At 40.2% G+C, this 26,926-nt stretch overlaps 1 protein-coding gene across 3 annotated transcripts; it reads left to right on the forward strand.

The window, feature by feature from the left end:
- Positions 1 to 496: 496 nt before the first annotated feature.
- On the forward strand, positions 497 to 26,407 carry FBXL3 (F-box and leucine rich repeat protein 3). 3 transcript variants are annotated; one of them, XM_066380731.1, is made up of 5 exons: positions 497 to 811; positions 7,325 to 7,673; positions 10,596 to 10,718; positions 14,131 to 14,302; positions 24,610 to 26,407. In XM_066380731.1, exons 2-5 carry the CDS (start codon positions 7,326 to 7,328, stop codon positions 25,251 to 25,253), a joined length of 1,287 nt encoding a protein of 428 aa, XP_066236828.1. In that variant the 5' UTR covers positions 497 to 811; position 7,325; the 3' UTR covers positions 25,254 to 26,407. The 3 variants fall into 3 exon arrangements, with proteins under 3 accessions (XP_066236828.1, XP_066236830.1, XP_066236829.1); XM_066380733.1 differs by having other exon boundaries at positions 688 to 993; XM_066380732.1 differs by lacking the exon at positions 497 to 811 and adding an exon at positions 860 to 993 and having other exon boundaries at positions 7,325 to 7,529.
- Positions 26,408 to 26,926: the final 519 nt, after the last annotated feature.

Raw genomic sequence — 26,926 nt, forward strand, 5'->3', positions numbered from 1 at the left:
CACTTTCCTTACTGAGTTACAGAAAGCTATTTACAAATTTCAAGATAGACGGTTTAAAAAAAATAACTCACTTTTAGAAAAACTGGAAAATAAATATTTTAAATATAAAAATCATCTGTAATCCCAGCATTAACACTATCACCATTCTGGTATATTTCCTTGCAGTTTTTTTTTAAAAAACGCCTTGTGTAGTATATAAGGCGTGTGTATTTTTAGAGCCTGTTTGCCCCCTGGGTCCCGCGGCCCAGGCGTGGCCTTCCGAGACCGCGCCCACGCGCGGAGGTGTGTCAGCTGCCGCACCTCTTGCTTACCCTCTGCCCAACCAGCTGCTGCGCTGCAGCAGGCCAAAGAGACACTCCCTCCTTTCTTCTTTCTGCTCCACCTCCCTAAACTTTTCAGTTTCAACCGCAGGTGGACTCAGACATCTAGCCAGCTCCAGCCCTCCGTCTTCGGCTTCCAAACGAAAAATCCCTACAAGCAGCAGCAACAACTCGGAGAGTAAGACCCGCCGCAAGGCTCCGGCAGGCGGAAGGCCCCGCTGCGCGGGGTGGCGCGCAGCCCGGGCCTCCGCGAACGCGCCGCCGCGGACACGCGCGCGCCCCGCGGGCGGAGACGCGCCGGGAAAGCGCGCGGCCGCGAGTCCCGGGCGCCATTTTGGAGTCGGTGTTTGGGCTGAGGCGCAGGAGGTCTACGCGGTGGCTGTGGCACGCTGGGCAGAGTCTCTCACGGCCACGAGGGTTCCGGGCAGAAGGACGTGGACGGCGCGGGACTAAGAAGGAAGGCTTCTTCCCCGGCAGCCAGAGCCGCAAAGGTGGAGCCGCACTGGCGCCCGCCGCGGGACCAGCGCCTCGGATGCGGGCGGAGCGCGGGGGGCCGCGTCGGCGGGAGCCCGAAGCGCGGGGTCGGGGGGGCCTCATGTGAAAGCCGCGGGACCAGCCGCCGCCGTCCCCGGAGCCCGGGGTGGTGTGTGGGGGAGGCCGCCCCCGGCAGCAGGTACGGCGGAAGGGCAGGGCCGGAGCCCCGCGGCGACGGCGAGGCCGGGGAGGGTCTGCCGGCTTCGGGGGGCGGCTGGGCGGGCCTGGCGGCGCGGGGTCCGGACGGGGCTCGGGGCGCGGCGCGCAGACCTTGGATTTGCTCGGGGGCGTTTCCCCGCTTGGCCGCTTCAAAACATGTCACCAGGGCGTGGTGCGCGTGCCAGGGCCGCTGCGGCGCCGCCGTCGCGCCTATCAGTCCGGGCGGGGCTGGGGACGGGCTCTTCCCGCGGCGGGCGACGCCCCTGCTTGTAGCTTGAGATCTGAGGGACGTTAGGGAGTGAAAACAGATTGTCCGGTAGGGCGCCTGAGAAAGGTCGGGAAAAGGCCATCTGCGGAGGTGGTGGGGGAGCGGGGCCGCCGGCCGCGGAGGCGAGTGCAGAACTTGGCCAACTCGTGAGAGCGGCCGCTTCAGGCGGGGTTGCGCGGGGCGCAGGACGCGGCGCGTTACGTGGCCTGCATCTTCGAGAGCAGATGTGACAGGACTATATCTTTCTGCTGCTGATGTCCAATCGAATGAGCCAGCTCCTTTAATTGGTCTTTTTTTTTTTAATCTCTGAAATATTTATGAAAATGTCATTTACGCCCAGTTATCTGCAAATGACCACTAGGCAGCTTTTCCCCACTACACTTTTCCTACCATCTAGTTCCGAGAGTTAATCTCAGCACGCGTTTACTGTATTTCAGCCAAAGAATGCATATTAATTCTGACCATAGTCAAAGCAGAATGTAAACGGAAAGGAAATGTGATGCTAGAACAAGCTTTTTATAGCTAAGTACAAATGAGCTTTTAAAATTACCACAATTGCGTCCTGGCTGGATAGCTCAGTTGGTTTATAGCAGTGGGCCCCAAACTTTGTTGGGCCACAGACCGGTTTAATGTCAGAAAATATTTTCACAGACCCGCCTTTAGGGTGGGACGGATAAAGGTATCACGTGACCGAGACAAGCATCAAGAGTGAGTCTTAGACGGATGTAACAGGGAATCTGGGCATTTTTAAAAACTAAAACATCGTTCAGACTTAAATATAAACAAAACGGAAATAATGTAAGTTATTTATTCTTTCTCTGCGGACTGATACCAAATGGCCCACGGACCGGTACTGGTTTGTGGCCCAGGGTTTGGGGACCACTGGTTTAGAGTATCCTCCTGGAGCTCAGAGGTTGTCAGTTTGTCCATGGTCAGGGCACGTAGAGATCTATGCTTCTGTCTTCCTCTCCCTTCCAGATGTCTCTTCCCCTCTCTCTCCCCCTTCCTCTCTCACTAAGATCCATTAATGAAAAAATTTTTTGCAGGGACACACAGCTAAATGTTCTCTCCTGCCCCTCATCTGATGAATAAGCGTGCCTGTTCCTTTCAGAGTGTGTGGATATGTTAGTTCTGTAGCTCCTTGTGCTGCTCACTAGTCTGTAGACTTTCCTCATGAGTTTACTTTTTGGCCCTTCAAGGAGTATCAGTCCCTGACCAAATGCTTTCGGTGCCTAAGTTGCATTAATGATTTGGGACCAGCAAAAGTTGCAGTTTGTCCTGCTTTTTATTTTAATTTTATTTATTGATTTAAGAGAGAGAGAAAGAGGCCCTGGCCGGTTTGCTCAGCGGTAGAGCGTCGGCCTGGCATGCGGGGGACCCAGGTTCGATTCCCAGCCAGGGCACATAGGAGAAGCGCCCATTTGCTTCTCCACCCCCCCCCCCTCCTTCCTCTGTCTCTCTCTTCCCCTCCCGAAGCCACTGCTCCATTGGAGCAAAGATGGCCCGGGCGCTGGGGATGGCTCCTTGGCCTCTGCCCCAGGCGCTGGAGTGGCTCTGGTAGCGGCAGAGCTACGCCCGGAGGGGCAGAGCATCGCCCCCTGGTGGGCAGAGCGTCGCCCAGGCGTGCCGGGTGGATCCCGGTCAGGCGCATGCGGGGAGTCTGTCTGACTGTCTCTCCCCGTTTCCAGCTTCAGAAAAATAAAAAAAATAAAAAAAAAGAGAGAGAGAGAGAGAGAGAGAGAGAGAAAGAAACATCAATTTGTTCCACCCATCCATGTATTCATTGATTGATTCTTGTATGTGCCCTAATCAGGGATGAAACCTATAACCTTTGGGTATCGGTATGACGCTCTAACCAACTGAGCTCCCTGGCAGGCAAAATTGAACTACCAGAGCCCTGAAGAGGCCTTGTATTGGTGCCCTGCAAAGTCTCTTTAACATTTATTGTTCAGCTTCGGTCTCTGCACTTCTGTTCAATTATAAGAGGTGTTTTACTTTGACTGAAAGTAGAAAATAGTCCATTGATGAAAATTCTTTGTAAACTGATGGATGCTTTGAATTAACTTTCATTACAGCAAAGCTTCATGTGCAAAAAGGTTTGAAAAAATACTTCTGAAAGCATTGTACATTTTTGCATTGATAGGTTAGATCATCTTGGAAAAAAATTGATACTTAAAATTTTTATTAGGTGCTCAGCATGTTCTATTATTTTCATGCATTAGTGAGGATGATGCAGAGACCATTTTAATGGGCATTTGGTTTTAGAGTTTTTTCTATTGCCAAATTTAATATAATTAGGACATAGTACAGTCATATTTGACAACAGATTTTGTTCTGCTAGTACTAAAGTAGTAAGTGCTTAAAATATGCTTTGGTGGTCATATAGTCTTATATCTAGATGAAGAATACTGTTTCTTAGTGTTGCATACTTTTTAATATGTCACTCTTTTATCTCCTCAACTTGGAAAGTTATTGAAATATACTTTATTTAAAACAGGGCTATGCCTGACCAGGCAGTGGTGCAGTGGATAGAGCGTCGGACTGGGACCCGGAGGACCCAAGTCGAAACCCCGAGGTTGACAGCTTGAGCGTGGGCCCATCTGGTTTGAGCAAGTCTCACCAGTTGACCCCAAGGTTGCTGGCTTGAGCAAGGGATCACTCGCTCTGCTGTAGTGTCGTGTGGTCGTGCCCCCACCCCCAAGGCACATATGAGAAAGCAATCAATGAACAACTAGGGTGCTACAACGAAGAATTGATGCTTCTCATCTCCCTTCCTGTCTGTCCCTGTCTTTATCTCTCTCTGTGTCTCTCACAAAATAAAAATAAACAAAACAGGACTTTTAATAGACAAAAGAAAGTATTATTAGGATCAGCAAAGTATTAACAAAGATAATTGCCTGAATAACACTGTCATTTTTTATTTATATGACTATATACACTAAAGTAAGATGAATCATTTCATCTTTAAGTTGAATAGTTCTAGTTTTACAAGACTTTTTTTCACAAACAGGCAATCAGCAGTCTATAATAGGGAGTAGAAATTATGAAGATGGCTTCATTCTTTTTTGAATCTCTGTATCTCAAAATTTTGAAGAGTTTTAGATAGCCAGAAAAGAAATTACAAGCCCTAGGTAGCAGACTCTTTGTTCTTTGACCCAAATTTTACATGCTAAAATTAAAGTAAGCCTTCAAGATAAGTTAAAGCAGAAAAATGGGTCATAATGACAGTGTTACTTCAACCTCTAGTAGGACATTGTTATTGGGAGAGTTTTTTTTTTTTTTTTTTGGTATTTTTCTGAAGCTGGAAACAGAGAGGCAGTCAGACAGACTCCCGCATGCACCCGACCGGGATCCACCTGACATGCCCACCAGGGGGGCGATGCTCTGGCCATCTGGGGCTTCGCTCTGCCTCTGCCGCAATCAGAGCCATTCTAGCGCCTGAGGCAGAGGCCACAGAGCCATCCTCAGCGCCCGCCCGGGCAGACTTTGCTCCAGTGGAACCTTGGCTGCAGGAGGGGAAGAGAGAGACAGAGAGGAAGGAGAGGGGGAGGGGTGGAGAAGCAGATGGGCGCTTCTCCTGTGTGCCCTGGCTGGGAATCGAACCCGGGACTCCCGCATGCCAAGCTGACGCTCTACCACTGAGCCAACCGGCCAGGGCCTGGAGAGATTTTTTATATTAAAGGTTACATTGTAGTTTATACCTTTGCTCTAAACATTTTAAAATATGCATTTTTAGATTAACATAAGTTTTAATACTCCATAAAACTACCCTCTTGTTGTCACCTGTGTCATCATTTTCACCCTTTCTCTCTTCTTGCTCAAAATGGTATACATCATTTACTTAACTCACGGAGCTGGACATAGGAGCAATAAGGAAAAGGCGTTTATTGCACATGTGCTAAGACCTCCTGGGCTGATTTTAATGCCACAAAGACCAGGGGACTCTGCCATTGTTTCCGTCTGGCCCGCAATTCTTTTTTCACAAATTTTGCAGGCTACTGGAGAGAGAATCTACAAAAACATACTTAGTTAAGATTCATGCATTTGCACATCCTTTGTCCCACACAGAAATCAGAAATTCTTACAGGCTTGTGTGCCAAGAATAGAGTTGGAGCCAGCCACAAACCATCCTTTTCAAAAGATGCGACTCCAAATCCAAACCACTAAATTAAATAGAGATACTAGTACGTGGTGTGAAGTTATTCCATTTAGTTTAGAGCCTGCAATAACTATTTCTCCAAAAAACAAGTCAAAACAATACCTTTTTTATCTGACTACAGTGTAATTCATTGAGATTAAAATAAATGTGTAAAATACAGGGAAGCATATTGACAAAAAAAATTCACCTGTTATGCCATCACTACAATATATAATCCCATTCACGATTATAGGTAGTTACTGTATTAATGTGGTGAATCTACTAGTCCCAATGTGTGTTTCTCTTCCATAAATGTGTTCTTGTACTCTCATACACATATTTTATTTTAAAATAAAAAGTCCTTTTTTAAAGCTTTTTCATGGATTTGACAGAGAGAGGAAGGGAGAGAAGGGGGGGAGAAAGGAAGAGAGAGAAGCATTAACCTGTTTGACTTAGTTATTCATTTAGGTGTGTACTCATTGACTTAGTTATTCATTTAGGTGTGTACTCATTGACTTAGTTATTCATTTAGGTGTGTACTCATTGATTGCTTCTTGTACATACCCTGACTAGGGGTTGAACCTGCAATTTATGGTTTGCAGGGATGATGCTTTATCCACTGAGCCACCTGGCCAGGGCCGAAAAATAGGATCATTTTTACTATTTTACTGTGTTATACACTTTAATATTTTTAATACTGGACTATTGTACTATAACTGAGTTCAACAATCATCTACTTTCAAAAGCCTTAGTACTATTTAATGCCTCACAAGAACCCTATGTATTATTATCTTCATTTTACAAACTGAGGCACATGGAAATCAAATAATTTGTTCAAGGCCACATAAACAGTGAGGGGACAGATCCAGGGTTCAGAATCAGGGAGCTTGATTCCAGAGCCACACTACTTATTTTTTTTAGCAAGAGAGACAGAGAAGCAGAGAAAGGGACAGATAGGGACAAATACACAGGGAGGGAGAGAGATGAGAAGCATCAATTCTTTGTTGCTGCACCCTCGTTGCTCAGTGATTGCTTTCTCATATGTGCCTTACCAGGAGGTCTCCAGCCAAGCCAGTGACCCCTTGCTCAATTCGGTGATCTTGGGCTCAAGCCAGTGACCATGGGGTCATGTCTGATCCCATGCTCAAGCTGGTGACCCTGTGCTCAAGCCAGCAACTTTGGGGTTTCAAACCTGGGCCCTCTGCATCCCAGGACAAAGCTCTGTCCATTGTGCCACCATCTGGTCAGGCCATACTACTTTTTAAAGAAACAAATGGAATTAAGGTAATACAATATATGGAATAAACATATACCTGTCATTCAGAAATACAACGTGGGGTAAACATTGCAACAATAAGTGGTGGGTTGGAAGAAGAAACCAAACAATGCTTAGTAGGAATGAGTTTGCATATTTTTAGCAGAGAGTAGGTCTGACCATAACATCTATCACAAACTGTTCAGTGTGGAAAGATTGTCAGCTACTTAATTCAGATCCTCTCTGGAGGTTCCTGGGACCCTGGTCTGCCTTGAATTCAAGAATTCAAATACATCAGGTATCCTTAGAAGTCTTGTAAGAAACCTTTAAAGTGTCACTAGGTTCTCTTATAGTTAGCTGACTGTAACTTTTAAAATATAAATTCTTGCTTTAGTTTCAAAACCATGATGAATACAAATGTTTAAACAACTGTATAGAATCTGTAAGATGACAGCTGGTCTCTGCTGGCATTTTCATTATATTTCATTATATTTGGGTATTCTCCTGGAATTACTGGTCAAGTCTTTCTGCATGTTTGTGGTTGTATTTATAAATATGTATATATACATCTCAATGACAGAAGAATAAATTTTGGATTTATTTCTATTCAGAAGTTAAATATAAAAAAATTGTGCATTTCTTCTGAATAGGATGAAACGAGGAGGAAGAGATAGTGATCATGATTCATCAGAAGAAGATACTGCAGAGAAATCCAAGAAACTGAGGACTACAAATGAGCCTTCTCAGATTTGTGATTGGGGTAATCTCCTTCAGGACATTATTCTCCAAGTATTTAAGTATTTGCCTCTTCTTGACCGGGCTCATGCTTCACAAGTTTGCCGCAACTGGAACCAGGTATTTCACATGCCTGACTTATGGAGATGTTTTGAATTTGAACTGAATCAGCCAGCTACATCTTATTTGAAAGCTACACATCCAGAGCTGATCAAACAGATTATTAAAAGACATTCAAACCATCTACAATATGTCAGCTTCAAGGTAATACTTTAAATCCTTTTTTTTAAAAAAAAAAAAACATATTATTAGTGGCTTTTGTATCCTAAATCAGTACATCTTCTCATGCCTTTGAAATACTGCTTTTTAGGGAAAGTGCTTAAAGATTTAGAATTATTGTATACCTTAGAAGCTGTGACAAATAATTATATTTTAGCTTAATTATTCCATTTTATTATAATTTATTCATTAAAGAGCAGAAGCAACCACTAAATAAGCATAAATCATTGACCAAAGCTGTCAATCACATTGAACTATTGCCAACGATTTAAGGAAGGATAAATATACAATAAAAAATTTTTTTTTAATTTCATTTTAGAGAGGAGAGGGAGAGACAGAGAGAGAAAGAGAGAGAGAGAGGAGAGACAGAGAGAAGGGGGGTGGAGCTGGAAGCATCAACTCCCATGTGTGCCTTGACCAGGCAAGCCCAGGGTTTCGAACCGGCGACCTCAGCATTTCCAGGTCGACCCTTTATCCACTGCGCCATCACAGGTCAGGCCAACAAAAAAAATTTTAACTGTGGAGATTATGATGGACTAACGCTTAATTATTTCTATCTAGTAGGGACTAAGTTTGCTTATTGATGGCTTTATGATATGGGGGGTCTTCAAAGAAAAGGAGACACAGAAATTTTATGTAAAAAATTTAGATGAATATATTTTAGAAGTAGGAAAAGGTAATGGAGGAATGCCAAAAACTGTTCTTTTAATTGCAGGAAGGGACATGTTAAAATCATGCAGCGATGAGATAAATGAAGTGGGGTGGCTTTTTGAGATGTCCAGAATAGTTTAAGAAATCAGAGGTTTATATGAGTAGAGAGATCTGTAATGTTTTGTATTATTCAAACATATGTGCCCCAGGAGGAGGATACACCTGGTGATGGGAATGGTTGGGTGTATTATAGCCTCCTTCCCAGAAAAATGCATAAAGGCCCTCAGGCCACTGATGGTAGAATTGCTGGGTTTAGCAAATAAAAAATAGAGGATGCCTAGTTAAATTGAGTTCTGATAACCAACAAATAGTTTTTAGTATTAGTATGTCCCTAGCATTATTTGGAACATACTTAATACTCACTGAATGTCGTGTATGTTATCTGGCAACTGTAAGTGGGGGAAAGGGTGGGGAATGTAGGAGGCTCAGACAGACAGAAAGCTAGGAACTCCTCCTGTGTTGTCCTTCCCCCACCTCCCTGTTCAGAAAACTCAAGAGCATCCACTTTGGTTTCAATTATCCTTGAGTTGTCTAAGAGTGTTCTAATGATAAATCCTGTAAAAAAGTGAGTATAATATGTTAATCTCATAGGTAAAGAGACCAATTCCATCTAGTGGGTTGGCTAGGTCAGTGTTAATTTTTTATTACAGCCCTCTGACACAATTCAGCTGTGTCCAACTTATAGAGCTTAACAAAACCATTTGTCCTATAAGTTTAAACATTTTTATTTTATTGTTTATTTTGCTGAGGAAATAATTTCTGATTTGCAAAAGAACCACATCACAGGATTTTTCTGAGCTCTCCTGATAATATTTGTTTTTAATTCATCATTGACTATAGGCCAAAGAGGTAGTCAGTTATTAGAACAGGGTTCTCAAACTTTATATGCATCAGCATCACCTTGAGTGCTTGCTGAGTTAAAGATTTCTGAGTCCCACCTCCAAAGTTCCTGATTCAGATAGTCTGGGTTGAGCATAAGAATTGTCATTTCTAACAAGTTTCCAGGAGATGTTGATGCTGCTCTTTTGGGAACTACACTTTGAGAACCACTGGTGTAGAGAAACTTAGCCAGAGGATATTATAAACAGCTCTGAAACTTTAATATAAATTAGGTCAGCAGTTTTATAGCCAGCTCATAGAACATTTTGGGGTTAAGGTAATATATGTCAATCTGGAATAAAGTAATGATACTGCTTTTAACTATTCTGTTTTAAGATGCTTTTTAGCCCAGGGAACAACTTCCGTTTTGAAAAAAGAGCTCTGGAGGAGTTATTTTGGTCATAATACCCTTTTCCCAAGATGTATCTATACAGAAGAGAATGTAGGAGCAGCAACTTCTCTTTGTTTCAGATTTTCATAGTTGACTGGTTGGAGGCCCTCATTTTACTTTCATTCATTTTTTTATTAATATCATTAATGATGAATCCCTAGTTGTGACTCCCCCCCCTTTTTAAGGTGAGACAGAGTCCCACATGTGCCCTGACCAGGATCCACCTGGCAACTCCTTTTGGGGCCGATGCTCGAGTACTGAGCTATTTTTAGCACCTGAGGCTGATGTGCTCGGGCCAACCAAGCTATCCTCAGCACCCAGAGCCACACTTGAACCAGTCGAGCCACTGGCTGCAGATGGAGAGGGGGAAAAGGAAGAGAAAGGGGAGAGGGCATAGGGAAAAGCAGATGGTCACTTCTCCTGTGTGCCCTGACTGGGGATTAAACCTGGGACGTCCATATGCCGGCTGATGCTCTGTCCACTGAGCCACTGGCCGGGGCCTACTTGAACCTTCTGAATAAATACCTGCTCATTTTCTTTTGTCTTGAAACGTGTAACATAGACACTATTTATATGTATGTATTTATATGAACTTCTAAACATGTAATTTTTTTCAAAGATAAATTTATGCATTACATTAAGTTATATAGTCAATTTGGGATAAATCAGCTTAGAGCTAGGTTCTTTAAACATTAAATATATCTCTTATAATGAAAGTTAAGTCTTGACAGTTTCCCTTACAATTTTTCAGGATGACTTAGGAAGACTAAGGTTGTATGTGAGGGTGGATGGTTGAAAGAATCAATATTCTTTAAATTATAATGCAGTAAACTAATAACTATATTTTTTGGTTTTGTAAAGTTAAGATATGCACAGGGTAAGGTAAATATATCCATGGGTAAATGAATGGTATTTTCTTTCCTAAGGTGGATAGCAGCAAAGAATCGGCTGAAGCAGCTTGTGATATATTATCGCAACTTGTGAACTGCTCTTTAAAAACCCTCGGACTTATTTCAACTGCTCGGCCAAGTTTTATGGATTTACCAAAGGTATCTTGCTGGTTTTGTTTTGTTAGCTGTTACTGAGAAATCCATTGAAACCCTACCCATTTCCTGTACTGACAGTGGGAGTGTAAGAAAAGTACAGTATGTTTTCTGGTTATGATACACAGTTCTGTTCCTACAACAGTGACATAATCTGAAGTTTGGTGTAAGTCGTCAAACATCCTACCCTAACACAAATGGAACACTTGCACTTTTAACAGTCCAAAATGGCTAGGTAAGCATACTGGGGGACACCAACTCCCTCACTCATACACCACGTTACTGTGTATCCTTCCAATGTGTGCAGCCAAACTAGTTAGCCCACGTAGTCCATAACTAAAACACTAACGGTGTAAACTGAAACACATCTCAATTTTTTTGTTTTTATGGGAGTGAGCATTGTAAACTCAAAATGTCGTCTGTTGAGACTATTGTAACCCGAGGACTCCCTGTAATATAATGGAAAACCAGGTATTATTTAAAATACTAATAGAATTTATTAAAAAAAAGCTTTTTTTTTATCCTTGTGCTTCATGAGTAAGGTTGAAGAGTGAATGAATTTGTAGGGGAACTTAAAGGAAGCTCGAAAGAGACAAAGTAAAACTGAGACACAAACATGTTAGAAAAAGAGGCATATAAATGAGCCTTTTTGTATTTTTCAGAGCAATTGGTGAAATTAAAATCAAAGAAAAGTAGACAGTGCCAATATTGAGAGCAGGAATAGCTTGCTTATAAAATCTTTCGGTGAGTGTAAATATTCTTAAGCAAAGTTAGTATCAGTATAGTTTGGATTAATTTACAGATGTTATATAGAAAAAACTTTTTTTTGGTGAAGAATTAGGTTGATTTATATTCATATTTATGTTCTGAGATTATCCTACATGTAATTAGAAATGGCCTTTTGTAATTGCAGAAAATACAAAAACAGAAAAAAGAAGTGTGCGTTTTTAGACAACTAATCCTGAGTATGTTAGCTAATGTTTAGCATGACAATAATTTGAAAGGATTTTTTCAGAGTACACTACAAACTAAAATGTAGATATCCCTTTAAATCACCTAAGAGTTTTAATTTACTAGGATGATTCAGGCAGAAATTTTACTAATTTGAGTGTATATTATATAACCCGTGTGGTTCAATAGATTATCAGTAACAAATATACTGCTCACAAAAATTGGGATATTTTAAAAAGAATATGAAGCGATAAGATACCCCTAATTTTTGTGAGCAGTATACATCACCAGTTAATTTCACAGTCTTAAATAATTTTTAAAAAGGTTTACTATATATGTTCATTTGAGACAAAATGTTTTTTCCTCATATGTAAAATAAGGGAAATGGACAAGAGAATCTATTCAGCATTTTAAGATTCTCAAGTACATGAGTTATATCACTATAGTTCTCAAACTTAATGTGCATAAAAATAATCAGAGGAACTTCTGAATTTTTGATTACTGTTCCTATTTTAAATTTTTCCTTCCTAAGCAATCCAGTCCTAAGATGAATTCAAGAACCTCACTCTAAGAAGTATTTAGTTACACACTATAGGAGCACTTTGTTCAAGCATAGTATAGGAAATGAAATGTGGTGGATTGATTTGTTTATGTATATATGATAGATAAAAGACAATTATACATGTAGTACGTGTATAAAATATACAATATTAAAAGGTATGTTGAACATAATTCAGTTTTATTACTCAGGATTATCATTATGCATAATTTATACTAGTTCTTATTTACACATAGTTTTGTCTTTGAGAACTATTGAGTATCTAGGACTGCTTTCTTCCTTATTAAATGGGCCCAGGATACTTATACTGTTTTTCTTTTTCTGTTATGGCTTTTGCACAGATTGAAAGAGGGTGATGCTATAATTTTTGGAAATCTTGTGAGAACTGAAGAGAACATGAAAGAAATGTTTTACGAGGGCGAAGTCTGAGGGAAATGGGAAATTGAAGGCAGTGATTCAGTCATGAGTATATTCATGAAGAAATGTGGTTATATGAGATATAATTGAGTTGGATATGAAAATTAGGAGGAAGATACTAACATTAAATAATAAAGAGTTACTTAATCAAAATACAAGTAGTAAACAAGTTATTTAATTATAGTATGGGAAAAGGAATGTAACCAAGAAGATTATGTTTCATTTTACATTTATTTGACCCTTGAACAACACGGGGGTTAGGGGCACCAACATCTAAACATTTGAAAATCTGGCCCCTTCATAAGTGGATTTCCAATTGTGGGTAGAATAGAATTGACCCATGCACAACAAAGGTTGGTATTGCACAGGTCCACTTGTATGAAATTTGAGATTTTTCATTAAAAAAAAATTCATGTATAAGTGGACCTGCACAATTCAAATCCATGTTGTTCAGAGGTCAACTGTACTTTCTTGGCTATTGGCCTGCCCTGTTCCCTTTTTACTGCTATAGTGAGTTTATAAAGCTAAGGGAAGGGTCACATTAGCTCTGTAGCAGGGGTCTCCAAACTTTTTACACAGGGGGCCAGTTCACTGTCCCTCAGACCATTGGAGGGCTGCCAAATACAGTGGCCCTCTCACTGACCACCAATGAAAGAGGTGCCCCTTCCAGAAGTGCAGTGAGGGCTGGATAAATGGCCTCAGGGGGCTGCATTGCGGCCCGCTGGCCGTCTGGCCGTAGTTTGGGGACGCCTGCTGTAGAGGAATGTTTCAGACCGTGTATTAGCCTCTCTTTCCCTGGATTTTTTTGTACATTTTTTATGGCGGCTTATACCTTATTCAAGTCACTTACATTGCCATGCTTTAATTCCTGTTTCTACAGTGGTTCCTTTGGGTCAGATTCTGCATCCAAATGATAATTTATACAATACACAGATGGCTATTAATTGGTACATTTGTGGGAAAAATACAGTAAAATAGGCTTGAAAATATTATAGGCAATTTAACATATTTAAAGGAGTCTTAAATTGGGGATTTTATTTAGGTATGATTTTGATTATTTTAGAATCAGATTTTATATGAGCTTCCATATTTTAAATGAGTCTTTCATAGCTTCTGAGTTGAAAGTTTTTAACTTTTAATGATTATACTAGTTGTTACCACTGTTTTAATCGTCATTGCTGTCAGGCCAAAAAAAAATAAGTTTAGTGTTATAAAATACCAGAGTAGGGTTTCCAGATAAGGTGATATGAAGTGTCCGAGAGATGTTCTCATCCTGGATTCCAGAATTACTCTTTTTACTTACCATTTATTGTGATAGACACTCATCCTGAGGCTTAAAGTCTTTTTTTCCCCAAAGGTAAAAAAGCTTCAACAGAGCAAAGGGTATGATACAGTTATGAAGTATAGCATTAAGGTTCAAATGAACAAAATATGTGTTTTGATAACAACCTCAGTTCTTGAAATTGAAATAATGTTTTGTTTGCTTTTCAGTCTCACTTTATCTCTGCACTGACAGTTGTATTTGTAAACTCCAAATCCTTGTCCTCGCTTAAGATAGATGATACCCCAGTAGATGATCCATCACTCAAAGTACTAGTGGCCAACAACAGTGATACGCTCAAACTGCTAAAAATGAGCAGCTGCCCCCATGTGTCTCCTGCAGGTATGTTGTTTTTGCTAGATAACATTTTAGTAAAATGTAATGATGTTTTTCCCAAAGTAAGAAAAACTATTATCACTAATCTTAAAGGTGGATTGATATGATTATTCATCTTTGTTGCATAAGAGTGTTTTTAATGTCACTACAGCAGCATAGATTCTGTAGTATTGATACTTCCAACTTATTTTCTAATCTTATTTGACAGTCTGTCAAATAAGATAAATTTAAATTTAAATTATCTTAAATAATTAAGATAATTTAAAAAGATAAATTTAAAAAGAAAAGGAAAAGAAAAGATGAGGTCTGCCTGAGGTACTCCTTTAGGTAAAATAGAACTTTCTCTAAATGTTGAGCTAACGGTAGGTTCTGAGTCAGTATAATCTCGTAAGTGCTTTTTGTCTCATTACATAGAGGGAGAAGAGTTGTGCTGAAGTTGTCTTAATATTTTGCAAGATAATGCTTTTCTTAAGTTGAAGTTTAGAGCCAAGACCCTTCAAATGGCATTTTAAAATTCTCTTTCCAATTTCTCTTATATAGAATTTAAGAATTCTACATTATTCAGTTTGATATCATTTAACTTCTAAATGGTTTGTATTATAAAGTAAACATATACCCGTACTTTGTATTACTCGCTGATGCTTCACTCCTCACTCAGCCTCCCACTATTGACTTTCTTTCCAACCCTTTGACTGTGGTATTTGGAAAACCTGTTTTTACGGGATAGTGTTAAACCCTCAAAATCTTGACAGAACACTTCCCAACTTCTTGCCATAACTGAAGCCTGATTTCCCAAAAGAAAAAGAGTCCCTCTTGGATGGAGATTACTTCTTCTCTCTGTCTCCCACACAGAGGTCTTGGTAATGGGAATGGCGAGGTCTCTTGCAATACAATGGGACCTCCACATCTATGGGTTCAAACTGTGGATTGAAAATATTCAGAGAAAAATGTTACATTGGCTTGACCACCTGTGGTGGTGCAGTGGATAGAGCATCAGACTGGGATGCAGAGGACCCAAGGTTTTTTTTGTTTTTGTTTTTTTAATTATTTTTATTTTATTTATTCATTTCAGAGAAGAGAGAGAGAGAGAGAGAAGGTGGGGAGGAGCAGGAAGCATCAACCCAGGCAAGCCCAGGGTTTCAAACCGGCGACCTCAGCATTCCAGGTCAAGGCTTTATCCACTGCACCACCACAGGTCAGGCCAGAGGACCCAAGTTTGAAACCCCGAGGTTACTGGCGTGAGCGTGGGATAATAAACATGACCCCATGGTCGCTGGCTTGAGCCCAAGGTCGCTGGCTTGAGCAAGGGGTCACTCGCTCTGCTGTAGTCCCCCGGTCAGGGCACCTATGAAAAAGCAATCAGTGAACAATTAAGGTGCCATAACGAAGAATTAATGCTTCTCATCTCTTACTTCCTGTCTATCTCTCTCTCTCTCTCTGTTTTTCTGTCTCTGTCACACACACAAAAAAATGTTATGGTTGCTTCTGTACTGGACAGGTACAGATTTCTTTCCTTGTCATTCCTTAAACAATACAGGATAAAAGCTATTTTCATACCAATTAGGTTGTATTAAGTAGTATCAGTAATGTAGAGATGATTTAAAATATTTGGGAGGGTGTGTGTAGGTTATAAGCAAATACTATGCATATTACATAAGGGACTTGAGCATCCATGGGTTTTGGTTTCTGTGTTGGGGTTTGGGGTGTGATGGGTGTGTGTGTGTAAGTGTATGTGTCTTGGAGCCAGTGTCTCATCATGGATACCCAGGGATGACTATATTTTCCTAGGTGCTTCTGCCACTTCTAGATTATCGCTAAGGATGATAATCTAAGAAGAATGGGCTTTGGCAGTTACTTTTTTTTTGTGACAAAGAGTCAGAGGGACAGATAGGGACAGACAGGAAGGGAGAGAGATGAGAAGCATCAGTTCTTTGTTGCAGCACCGTAGTTGTTCATTGATTGCTTTCTCATATGTGCCTTGACTGGGGGGCTACAGCAGACCGAGTAACCCCTTGCTCAAACCAGCGACCTTGGGCTCAAGCTGGTGAGCCTTGCTAAAACCAAATGAGCCCGCACTCAGGCCTGCAACCTCCAGGTTTTGAACCTGGGTCCTCCATGTCCAGTTCGATGCTCTATCCACTGCGCCACTGCCTGGTCAGGTGGCAATTACTTCTTATGTAACCTCGGTCACAGTTTACTGTCAACTGTATATATAGGTTTACTGTGACAGTAAGGTTCATTCTTCATAACTTCATAGTGTACGAGGTCTTTTGTATTCTAATCTCCACCTATCTTTAATCATGTTTGCTGCTCACTCTTGGACAACTTTTACTTGAGCCCTATATAACCTACAGTTCTTTATACCTTGTGTCTCATTGCTACACACCTTGTGGAATACCTTTTTTACCCTACTTCATCCAGATAACTCCAGCTCAGCTTTCAAAATTCAGCTCAGATGTTCTGGTTTTATTCTGATTTACTCCCCTTCTCTGTTTTAAATACCCCATTGTTTCCATAGCACTCTGAACATAACTTACAGCACTTACTACACCGTATGGAAGCCTTTAGATCTCTGGTTTCTCTGAGACTGATCTCATTATTCTCCATATCCTGGTATATCCCATGGTTCTTTTTTTTTTTTTTTTTTGTATTTTTCTGAAGCTGGAAATGGGGAGAGACAGTCAGATAGACTCCCGCATGCGCGCCCTACCGGGATCCACCCGGCACGCCCACCAGGGGCAATGCTCTGCCCCTCCGGGGCGTCTCTCTGCTGCGACCAGAGCCACTCTAGCGCCTGGGGCAGAGGCCAAAGAGCCATCCCCAGCGCCCGGGCCATCTTTGCTCCAATGGAGCCTTGGCTGCGGGAGGGGAAGAGAGAGACAGAGAGGAAGGGGGGGGGGGTGGAGAAGCAAATGGGCGCTTCTCCTATGTGCCCTGGCCAGGAATCGAACCCGGGTCCCCCGCACGCCAGGCCGATGCTCTACCGCTGAGCCAACCGGCCAGGGCCCCCATGTTTCTTTTATTAAATATACACATCAGTTCTTTTCTAAAATTATTTATTTATTTAGATTTTATTCATTTTAGAGAAAACAGAGAGAGAGAGAGAAAGGGGAGGAGGAGCAGAAAGCATCAACTTTCATATGTGTCTTGACCAGGTAAGCCCAGGGTTTCAAACTAGTGATCTCAGTGTTCCAGGTCGATGCTTTATCCACTACAGGTCAGGTCTTTTTCTTTCTTTCTTTTTAAGTGAGAGAGAGAGGGACAGACAGGTAGCGAGAGAGATGAGAAGCATCAACTTATAGTCACGGCACCTTAGCTGTTCGATTGCTTTCTCATATGTGCCTTGACCAGGGGGCTCCAGCCAAGCCAGTGACCCCTTGGTCAACCCAGCGACCATAGGGTCATGTCTGTGATCCTATGCTCAAGCTGGCGACCCTGCACTCAAGCCGGATTAGGCCACACGCAAGCCAGCAACCTTGGGCTTTGAACCTGGGTCCTCAGCGTCCCAGGCCAGTGCTCTATCCACTGCACCACTTTCTGGTCAGGCACATCAATTCTGATAGTATGGTATAAGCCAGGGGTCTCAAACTTGCGGCCCGCCGAACAATTTTGTGCAGCCCGCAGACTAATCCACGAAGTTCAAAATATTTTGGATAAAATTAAGTAAGCCTAGGGGCCTACTTGTATTTTTCATTTCTCTAGCATCCTAGCTAGATATTAGCTTAGTTAACAGCAGTTGTGATGCGAACTACAGTTTCTGGCCGTTTTGTGACACTGAGTAAACTGCATGTACGATTGTGCTTGTTGTACTGATTTTTTTTTTGTTTTCAACTGCAGTGAGAAAAGTGTTGCATAACAGTTGCCTTTTGTAGACCTAGTGCGGCCCGCTGAATGGCTGTGATCTTGCTCTGCGGCCCACATGCTGAGTTGAGTTTGAGACCCCTGGTATAAGCTTTCTTGGTCTGACCTAATGACTTGGACTAATTTTTAGGAATGGAAGGGAGGAAAAGGAACACCTGTATTATTTTTAAATTTGAATTTTAAATGTTAAATTCAATTTAATATTTAACATTTGTGTATTGTCTTTCCAACCGTATTGCACATTAGGACAAACTCTCTCAAGGTATAATATGGGCTGTTTTCCGTTCCGCTTTCTTCACTGAACATTTTATCAAACTTTTTTCCCATTTCATATAGTCCTTATAATTGTCTATTACTGGACCTCTAGGGACCATTTGACTCTTTCTTGTGTCTCGCAGCTGATATCATACTCTTGATTTTCTTCTTCTCTAATTGTTTCTACTTTATTTTCTTTACTATTTTTATTTTCATTCCTTAGATTTTGAGATTTTGGTGTTTCACTGTGTTCTGTGTTGGGTCCTTTTTTGTTTTACTATGTAAAATCTGAGCTGTCAACATCATTCATGGCTTTAGTTACATTCTATATGTTAATACCTCTGGAATTCTAGAGCTGTGTAATGAGCAGCCAATGGCCCAGTGTCTCTAGGATGTCTTACAGGTAAATCAAACAAATGAACATCTTTTTCCCTTGTCCAAATCTTGCTTTTTTTCCTTTTTACTATCTCAAATGAATGGTACCACCCATCAAGTTGTCAGGGACCTAATAGACATCCTTGATTCCTCCTACCCAGCTCAAACTGGCAGGGTCACCAGCTTGAGCATAGGATCATAGACATGACCCCATGGTCTCTGGCTTGACCAAGGGGTCACTGGCTTGACTGGAGCCTCCTGGTCAAGGCATATATGAGAAAGCAATTAAGGGGCAGAATTAGGATTCTTCTAATTCTGTAGGTTTCACTCTGTTAGTTCTGGAAAATCTTCCCTGATTCCCTTTTTAAGACTCCCACAGCATTCTTGTTTAATTATCTGCTGCCCCTCCTAGCCTTACTTTGTACATTCCTTTAGTCACGAGGTCTAGTGACTCCATCACTGAAGTGTACCTTGAATCTCTATAGTGCCATAGAATGAATGTTTGTGGTGTTCCCTAACTCCTTTCATCTCCCAATTTCATGTATTGAAGCCCTAGTCCCCAATGGATGGTGTTTGGAGGTGGGTTGGGAGGTGATTAGGTCATGAAAGTGGAGCCCTTTCATAAATAAGATTAGTGCCTTCATAAGAAAGGGACAGGAGAGAGATGATCTCTTTCCTCCATGTGAAGACAGAGTGAGAAGGAAGCTGTTGGGCAGATAAAATGTATTATGCTCACTTTGTTAAAGAGGCCGTTGCCCAGGTGATATTAATGTGTGTTGGGGTGGGCTAAAGGCAGGCAGAATCCTTGTAGCCTGGGGCTTGGTTTTGGGATTAAGCCTTTCCTACCCTTTTTGGTGTGAGGTGGTACAATCCTATCATGCCTCAGAGAAGTGACTTTGTATTAGAGACTTCCTTGTTATGTATATTGGATTAAGGGTTTGGATTTCTACACTATAAAATGGGGATGGAACGAGAGTTTGGGTGCTTGGTTCCTGAGGTTAGCATGAGAGAGCAGAGAGAGTAGAGCCAGCAGCTAAAGGAGGCCACGTGGAGGAGGCCAGGAGAAGCAGCCAAGATGGCGGAGTGCTGAGTGAGATGCCAGTTTGTGTAGAGTTTGTATCTGGGATAAGGGAGGAGATGGGGAACTGAGGAGAAGAAGGCTGGTGAGCTAGAAACCTTTGATTCTAGGAAACTCGGATAAGTCAGTGGCTTTGTGAGCACTGAGTGTGACTGGGTTTTGGAGCCCAGTGTGTATTTTTACTTGTCCGCCAGGTGCAAGGTAGGATTAAAGGCTATGGCCCATCAGTTTTTGGCTCCGCTGTTTCTTTGCCGACTGTCCGAATCCAATGCGAACCTGCATGGGCCGGGCTGCTGTGTTAGTGGCCCCGGCCCTGCCTGCTGGCTTTACAGAAGCCATCTACAAATAGGAGAGTTCTGGCCCTCACCCAATTCTGACCATGCTAGGACCATGATCTTGGATTTCTTGTCTCCAGAACTGTAAGAAATAGATATTTATTTTCTAAGCCACCCAACTGTGTTAGGTAAGTAGCTCAGACTAAGACACTGTACCTTTCTTCATCTCCACTCTCTTACTGCTGTAGTCTAGGCCTCCACAATCTTTGCACTGTACCTTCTTAACAGATTCCCTGACTTGCAGCCTTGCTCTTTTCTGATTTCCATGCTACTGCCAGAATAATCTTTCTAAAATATAAATCTGATCCCCCCCACCCCCAATTCTTTTAATACTTACTATGTTTTAGATCCAAACTCCCTACTGAGGGTGGCAAGATGCTTTATGATCTGGTCCTTGCCTATTGTTGGGCTTCATCTTTTAAGATATTCTTTTACAGTGTGTGAGCATCGGCAAGTTCTTAGAATGTTTGTGTTTTCTTCCATGTCTGGTTATTCACACAGGAAATACCACTCACTTTCTTTCTCTATTCACCTTTGCCCTAGCTGGAAGCTAGATTCTTCTAATTCTGTAGGTCTCACTCTGTTAGTTTGGAAAATCTTCCCTGATTCCCTTTTTAAGACTCCCACAGCATTCTTGTTTAATTATCTAATGCCCCTCATTAGGATAAGGATGTTTTGTTCCTGTTTTAGCTTTATCATCCTAGGCACAATATGTCAGCTGAGCTACTGAACTTCTAGTTATTTAGTATTCCTGTTGATAAGCCAACATTTGCCTTTGTAGTTCTTTTAAGTTGGGGCACTTCTTTCCACATTTTTGCTGTCATTAAAAAAATGAGCTACCGGTACTTTGGGACACAACAGTTGGCTTCTGTAAATTTCTTCCTTAGGACAAACTATTCAGAAATAGAAGAGCTAGGTCAGGTAGCCTTGACCTTTTTTATACTTCTTGCTGTGATTTTCCCCCCCAGATGAGTTATATGAATTTATAATGCCACCAACAATGGGTTTCTATACTAGTTTTGTAACAGTTTTATTGAGATTCATATACCATACAGTTTACAATTTACTGGCTTTTAGTATATTGACAGAGTAGGGCATCCATCACTACAATCGATTTTAGAACATTTTTATTATGCCAGAAAGAAACCACATACCTTTTTGCCATCAACGTCCAAAACCCTCATCCCAACCAGCCTTAGTCAGCTGCTAATATGCTTTCTCTCTCTAATGTATCTGTTCTGGACATTTCATATAAATGGAATCATACTACACTGCTCACAAAAATTATCCCCTAATTTTTGTGAGCAGTATATATGTGGTCTTTTGTGGTTTCTTTCACTTATCCTGTTTTCAGAGCTCATCCATGTTGTAGCATGTATCAGCATTTCATTTTTTTTATTATTGTCAAATAATATCCATTGCATGGATAATGGCTGCATTTATCTTTGTATCAGTTGGTGGATATTTGGGTTGTTTTCACCTTTTAACTTTGCTGCTGTGAAAATTCATGACAAGTTTTTGTGTGGACATATGGTTTAATTTCTCTTGGGTATGTAGCTGGGAATAGAATTGCTGAATCATAGTAACTGTTTAGCCATTGAAGAGCTGCCATATTGGTTTCCAAAGCAGCTGCACCATTTCACATGTCTACTAGCAGTGTATGAGGGTTCCAGTTTTTCCACATCCTCATCAACATTTGTTAGCTTTTTTGATTATAGCTGTTCTAGTGGGTGTGAACAGGTATCTCATTGTGGTTTTTATTTGTATTTTCTTGATGATTCAAATTCTTATGTGCTTAATGACAGTTTATTTTCTTTGGAGCTGTCTATTCAGATACTTTGCCTGTGGTTTATATTCTTTTTATTATTGAGTTGTAACAGTTTTCCAGTTTTATCTGTCACTATTTTTGTGTTGAGTATTTAAACCCTGGTAACTATTAGTTTTTTCTTGCTGCATAACTAACAACTATAAATTTTGCATCTTAAACCAACACCTATGAGTGCCACAGTTCTGCAAGATAAGAGTTTTTGGCATTGCTCAGCTGGCTTCTCTGCTTAGCCAATGAAGCTCTGAATCTTTGACTTCCTCTTCTGCACCAGCCAGAGAAAACTCAATTTTTAAAGGGGTCATGTAATTACATTAGGACAACCTGGATAATCTTTTTTTTTTTTTTTAATTTTTTTTAAATTTTATTTTATTTTAGTTTTTACAGAGACAGAGAGTGAGTCAGAGAGAGGGATAGACAGGGACAGACAGACAGGAACGGAGAGAGATGAGAAGCATCAATCATTAGTTTTTTCATTGCGTGTTGCAACACCTTAGTTGTTCATTGATTGCTTTCTCATATGTGCCTTGACCGTGGGCCTTCAGCAGACTGAGTAACCCCTTGCTGGAGCCAGAGACTTTGGGTTCACGCTGGTGGGCTTTTTGCTCAAACCAGATGAGCCTGCGCTCAAGCTGGTGACCTCGGGGTCTCGAACCTGGGTCTTCCGCATCCCAGTCCGATGCTCTATCCACTGCGCCACCGCCTGGTCAGGCTGGATAATCTTATTGTAAAGTCAACTGTGCCATATAATAGAACATAATCATGGGGAGGGGTATCTTACCACATTCACAGGTTCCAGGGATTAGGATACAGAATCTTGCTGACCACTTTTTTAGAGTTAAAGCCTGCCACACTGTTTTTAGTGATTAAATGATATCTGTTAAGTTTCTATCTTTGGCTACCATTTCCCATATTTTTAACATCAGGCTTTATGAGATTGCAGAGAAGGAAAATGTGCTCAGTTTACCTCGGGTGGTCAGTTGATTTGAAAGTATATACAATACAAACCTTGTAGAGAGAGAAACTTGACAGTGTCTGAATGGTGAAGCACAGATGTCTTACTCCCTCTTCCGGTGACTTTCTGATACTGGCCAGATTATCTCCACTGATTCTGTTGCTTGTATTCTCCTATTACTCCTTAAAGTTTTTGGCTTCTTGGGTGGCCTCAGTATTGTTACTTCTTAAGCAGTAGTTAAGTGCATGAATTTAGTCACTCATCACTGAGTCTGTTTGAATTCCAGTTGTACTTTTCTTAGCTAGCTGCTTCAACTTAAAAATAGAATACTTACCTTTCTAGACACTATTTGTGGGAATACATACCTAGTACCTAACATACCATTGTTGTATAATAAATGGTAGTTAATGTGATATGTGTTTTGTTGTTCCTAATCCCCATTTCTGAACACAAAAATGAAGTGGTTTGAATGTGTCATTTATCAATTAGTATATATAGGGTGTGTCTTATTGGCCACATTGGAGATCAGATATTGACTTTTGGTAAATCATCTGCTGCTAGAGGAGTGGGGCAGTTTAAAGCATGGTGCCCTAAGAATTGGAACCATTTAAGGAACTGCTTTGTGGGTATGTTAGAGCTTTAAAAGTCATAATGTATATTTACATTAATGTGAATTGGGTAATTACCTTGTGACTCATTTATCTTGGTATTTTTTTCCTTAGAAATTTGACAAGCTTATTATATACTATTAGCAGTTAAACTTTCATTTGATAGAAATCTTTTTATTTTTTTATTTATTACTATTTTTTTTACAGAGACAGTGAGCCAGAGAGAGGGATAGATAGGGACAGACAGACAGGAACGGAGAGAGATGAGAAGCATCAATCATCAGTTTTTCATTGTGGCACTTTTAGTTGTTCATTGATTACTTTCTCATATGTGCCTTGACGGGGGGAGGGGGGGGACAGCAGACTGAGTAACCCCTTGCTCAGGCCAACAACCTTGGGCTCAAGCTGGTGAGTCTTGCTCAAACCAGATGAGCCTGCGCTCAAGCTGGCGACCTCAGGGTCTCGAACCTGGGTCCTCCGCATCCCAGTCCAACTCTATCCGCTGCACCACCGCCTGGTCAGGCTTAAATGTTCAAGTTACATAAGTCGTATTTTGTATGGTTTTTACCTTATTTATTGATTGTTTTGAATTTCAAAATTTTTTTGGCTTCTGTTGTAATGATCATAATTTTTCTTGTATAACCTGAAAATTTAGTGTTAGGGACCAGTTTTTCTTAAAACATGGTACTGAATTACTGGGATAAACCTTACTTATTGTATATATTTTTAATGATACAATTAATTTATGATTTTTGAATTGATAAGTGAGCTTCATTTCTTTTTCAAGTATTGAATTTAAATTGGTCTCATTTTCTTATAGACAAAATTAGTAATAAATTTTTAAATATTTATGACTTACCTTCCACTAGTTCGAACCATACAAACTACATTTAAATTTTATTGCTTTGTGTAAGGAAGTATGGTAAGATTTTTATTTTGGCACTTGTGTTTGATTAAATTTTTGAACAGATGATGAACTTGTAAGAAATTTGTTAATAATTAGGTCTTTTTTCCTTCCAAGGTATCCTTTGTGTGGCTGATCAATGTCATGGCTTACGTGAACTGGCCCTGAATTACCACTTGCTAAGTGATGAATTGCTGCTTGCTTTATCTTCTGAAAAACATGTTCGATTAGAACATTTGCGCATTGATGTAGTCAGTGAGAATCCTGGACAGACACACTTCCATACTCTTCAGAAAAGCAGCTGGGATGCTTTCATCAGACATTCACCTAAAGTGAACTTAGTGATGTATTTTTTTTTATATGAAGAGGAATTTGATCCATTCTTTAGGTATGAAATACCTGCCACCCATCTTTACTTTGGGAGATCAGTAAGCAAAGATGTGCTTGGCCGTGTGGGAATGACATGTCCCAGACTAGTTGAACTAGTAGTGTGTGCTAACGGATTACGGCCTCTTGATGAAGAGTTAATTCGAATTGCGGAACGTTGCAAAAATTTGTCAGCTATTGGACTAGGGGAATGTGAAGTCTCCTGTAGTGCCTTTGTTGAGTTTGTGAAGATGTGTGGTGGGCGCTTGTCTCAGTTATCCATTATGGAAGAAGTATTAATTCCTGACCAAAAGTATAGCTTGGAGCAGATTCATTGGGAAGTGTCTAAGCATCTTGGTAGGGTGTGGTTTCCCGACATGATGCCCACGTGGTAAAGACTGAATAATGTAGGGAATGATTTTTAGCACCTTTAAGCATATTGTATTATAATAATAGTTTATTTCCTGTAGTTCTGATGTAATTCTACTTTGTGGCACAGAAATATATCTGCATTGAGCTTATAAGGATTGTTTATTGGAAAACCCATGGACCAGTTTTGGTCAGAAAACGTTTCTTTAGCCTAAAAGTCAAATTGCAGATTTTTTTTTAAAATGTGATTTAAATCTGAAAGTAATAACCTGTTATAATGATGAAATATTTTACAGTATGAAGGAACAAAACCTATACAATATCCAAGGAGTACTAATAGGTTTTCCAAAATGTTATGCTGTCTATGCATTTTTTAAAAATGTAAACTTGACATTTTAGGGTCTTCAGTTATACATACACCTGTTATAAGGTGTTTAATATAGCTCAGGAAAGTGAGCATTTTGTGAGGAAAGTGTAGAATATTTTGTAGCTAATGAAAAAGATTGGTTGAATGTTCTCAAATGTTACAAAGCTCTTTAATGAGGTATAAATACAATTCGAACTTTAGAAATCAGATCTATGACACACAGTGGTTATATTAGAAAAATAAACAACCAAGATCAAATGAAAGAAAAATAAACAATAGAAGGGAGGCATTGTTTAACTTTGTATACTCTTAGGTTTGCTTTGTAATCTGCTAAACCCTGAAAATTCTTTTCTGCAATATGTTATTCTGTATGTGACACTTGAGGCATCATATGTCAAGTAAGGAATGCTTACCAGATCTTGGTTCTCTTTATCTTTGTTTAATCTAGTTTTGAAGTATTCTACAATAATTGAAAAGTTTATTTTAAAAGCTAAATTGAAATAATTGAAGACAGAACTTAAAATATTTAAAAATTATTTCTATGAAAGAATATTAGTCTCCAGTGAATTTTATTGATGGCTCATTTTTCCATTTTGGAATCATATAGTTATGTAAGTAGAATTTTCAAAAATCATAAAAGCACCAATGTACAGTTCAACAAAGTGTAAATTTTAAAAGAATATATTTAAGTTCATAATCATATTTTTGAGTACATATTGCTCAGTGGACTGGAAAATGTTAATAGAAAAATGTCTACAGTTTGTGATTGTTAATTTGGTTAAACTGGTATTTTATATTAGGTAGCATTTTTATTTTCATATGAATGAAGGTGATCTATAATCCATACATTGTAGAAGCTGTAAAAATAATAAGTTTTGGGCTACATTTAGTTTTTTTAGATACTATATAAACTTTGATTCTGAGAACTAGTACTAGTAGATATTAGCCTCCTGAGAGAAAGTTTTAGAAAGAATTTTGGTAGTTACGGAAGCTAATAGTCTTACAGAGATAGTCTATTTTTAAAATAGATTACCTTCTAAGAATAAAGTAAAAGATGATTTTCTACATAATTTTTGCTTTTTAAAAGTTATGGTATTCTGGCCACATAGCAATGAGAAGAAAAGCAGATGATCTAGACTTGGATTTTAAAAGTAATTATACTATTTCTCTCTCTCTTACTTAAATAGTGAAAAGTTTTGATTGTACAAGAAATGCTTGTTAGTGAATGAAGCTTTTTTCCCTGGCACAACTTTTGGAAAATGGACTTGACAGTACATAATCAGTTCTAACCAAAACTTTATTTGGAAATTTACTTTTTGTACAAATGAAATT

This window comes from Saccopteryx leptura, chromosome 4 (genome assembly GCF_036850995.1).
Source record: "Saccopteryx leptura isolate mSacLep1 chromosome 4, mSacLep1_pri_phased_curated, whole genome shotgun sequence".
NCBI classification, from domain to species: domain Eukaryota; kingdom Metazoa; phylum Chordata; class Mammalia; order Chiroptera; family Emballonuridae; genus Saccopteryx; species Saccopteryx leptura.

What these genes read in the sequence shown, in the direction of transcription:
- FBXL3 (XM_066380731.1), top strand. Translation starts at nt 7,326, where the DNA reads ATGAAACGAGGAGGAAGAGATAGTGATCATGATTCATCAGAAGAAGAT. An exon ending in TACAATATGTCAGCTTCAAG is followed by an intron (nt 7,674 to 10,595) that starts GTAATACTTTAA and finishes TTCTTTCCTAAG; the next exon opens with GTGGATAGCAGCAAAGAATC. An exon ending in CCCCCATGTGTCTCCTGCAG is followed by an intron (nt 14,303 to 24,609) that starts GTATGTTGTTTT and finishes TTTCCTTCCAAG; the next exon opens with GTATCCTTTGTGTGGCTGAT.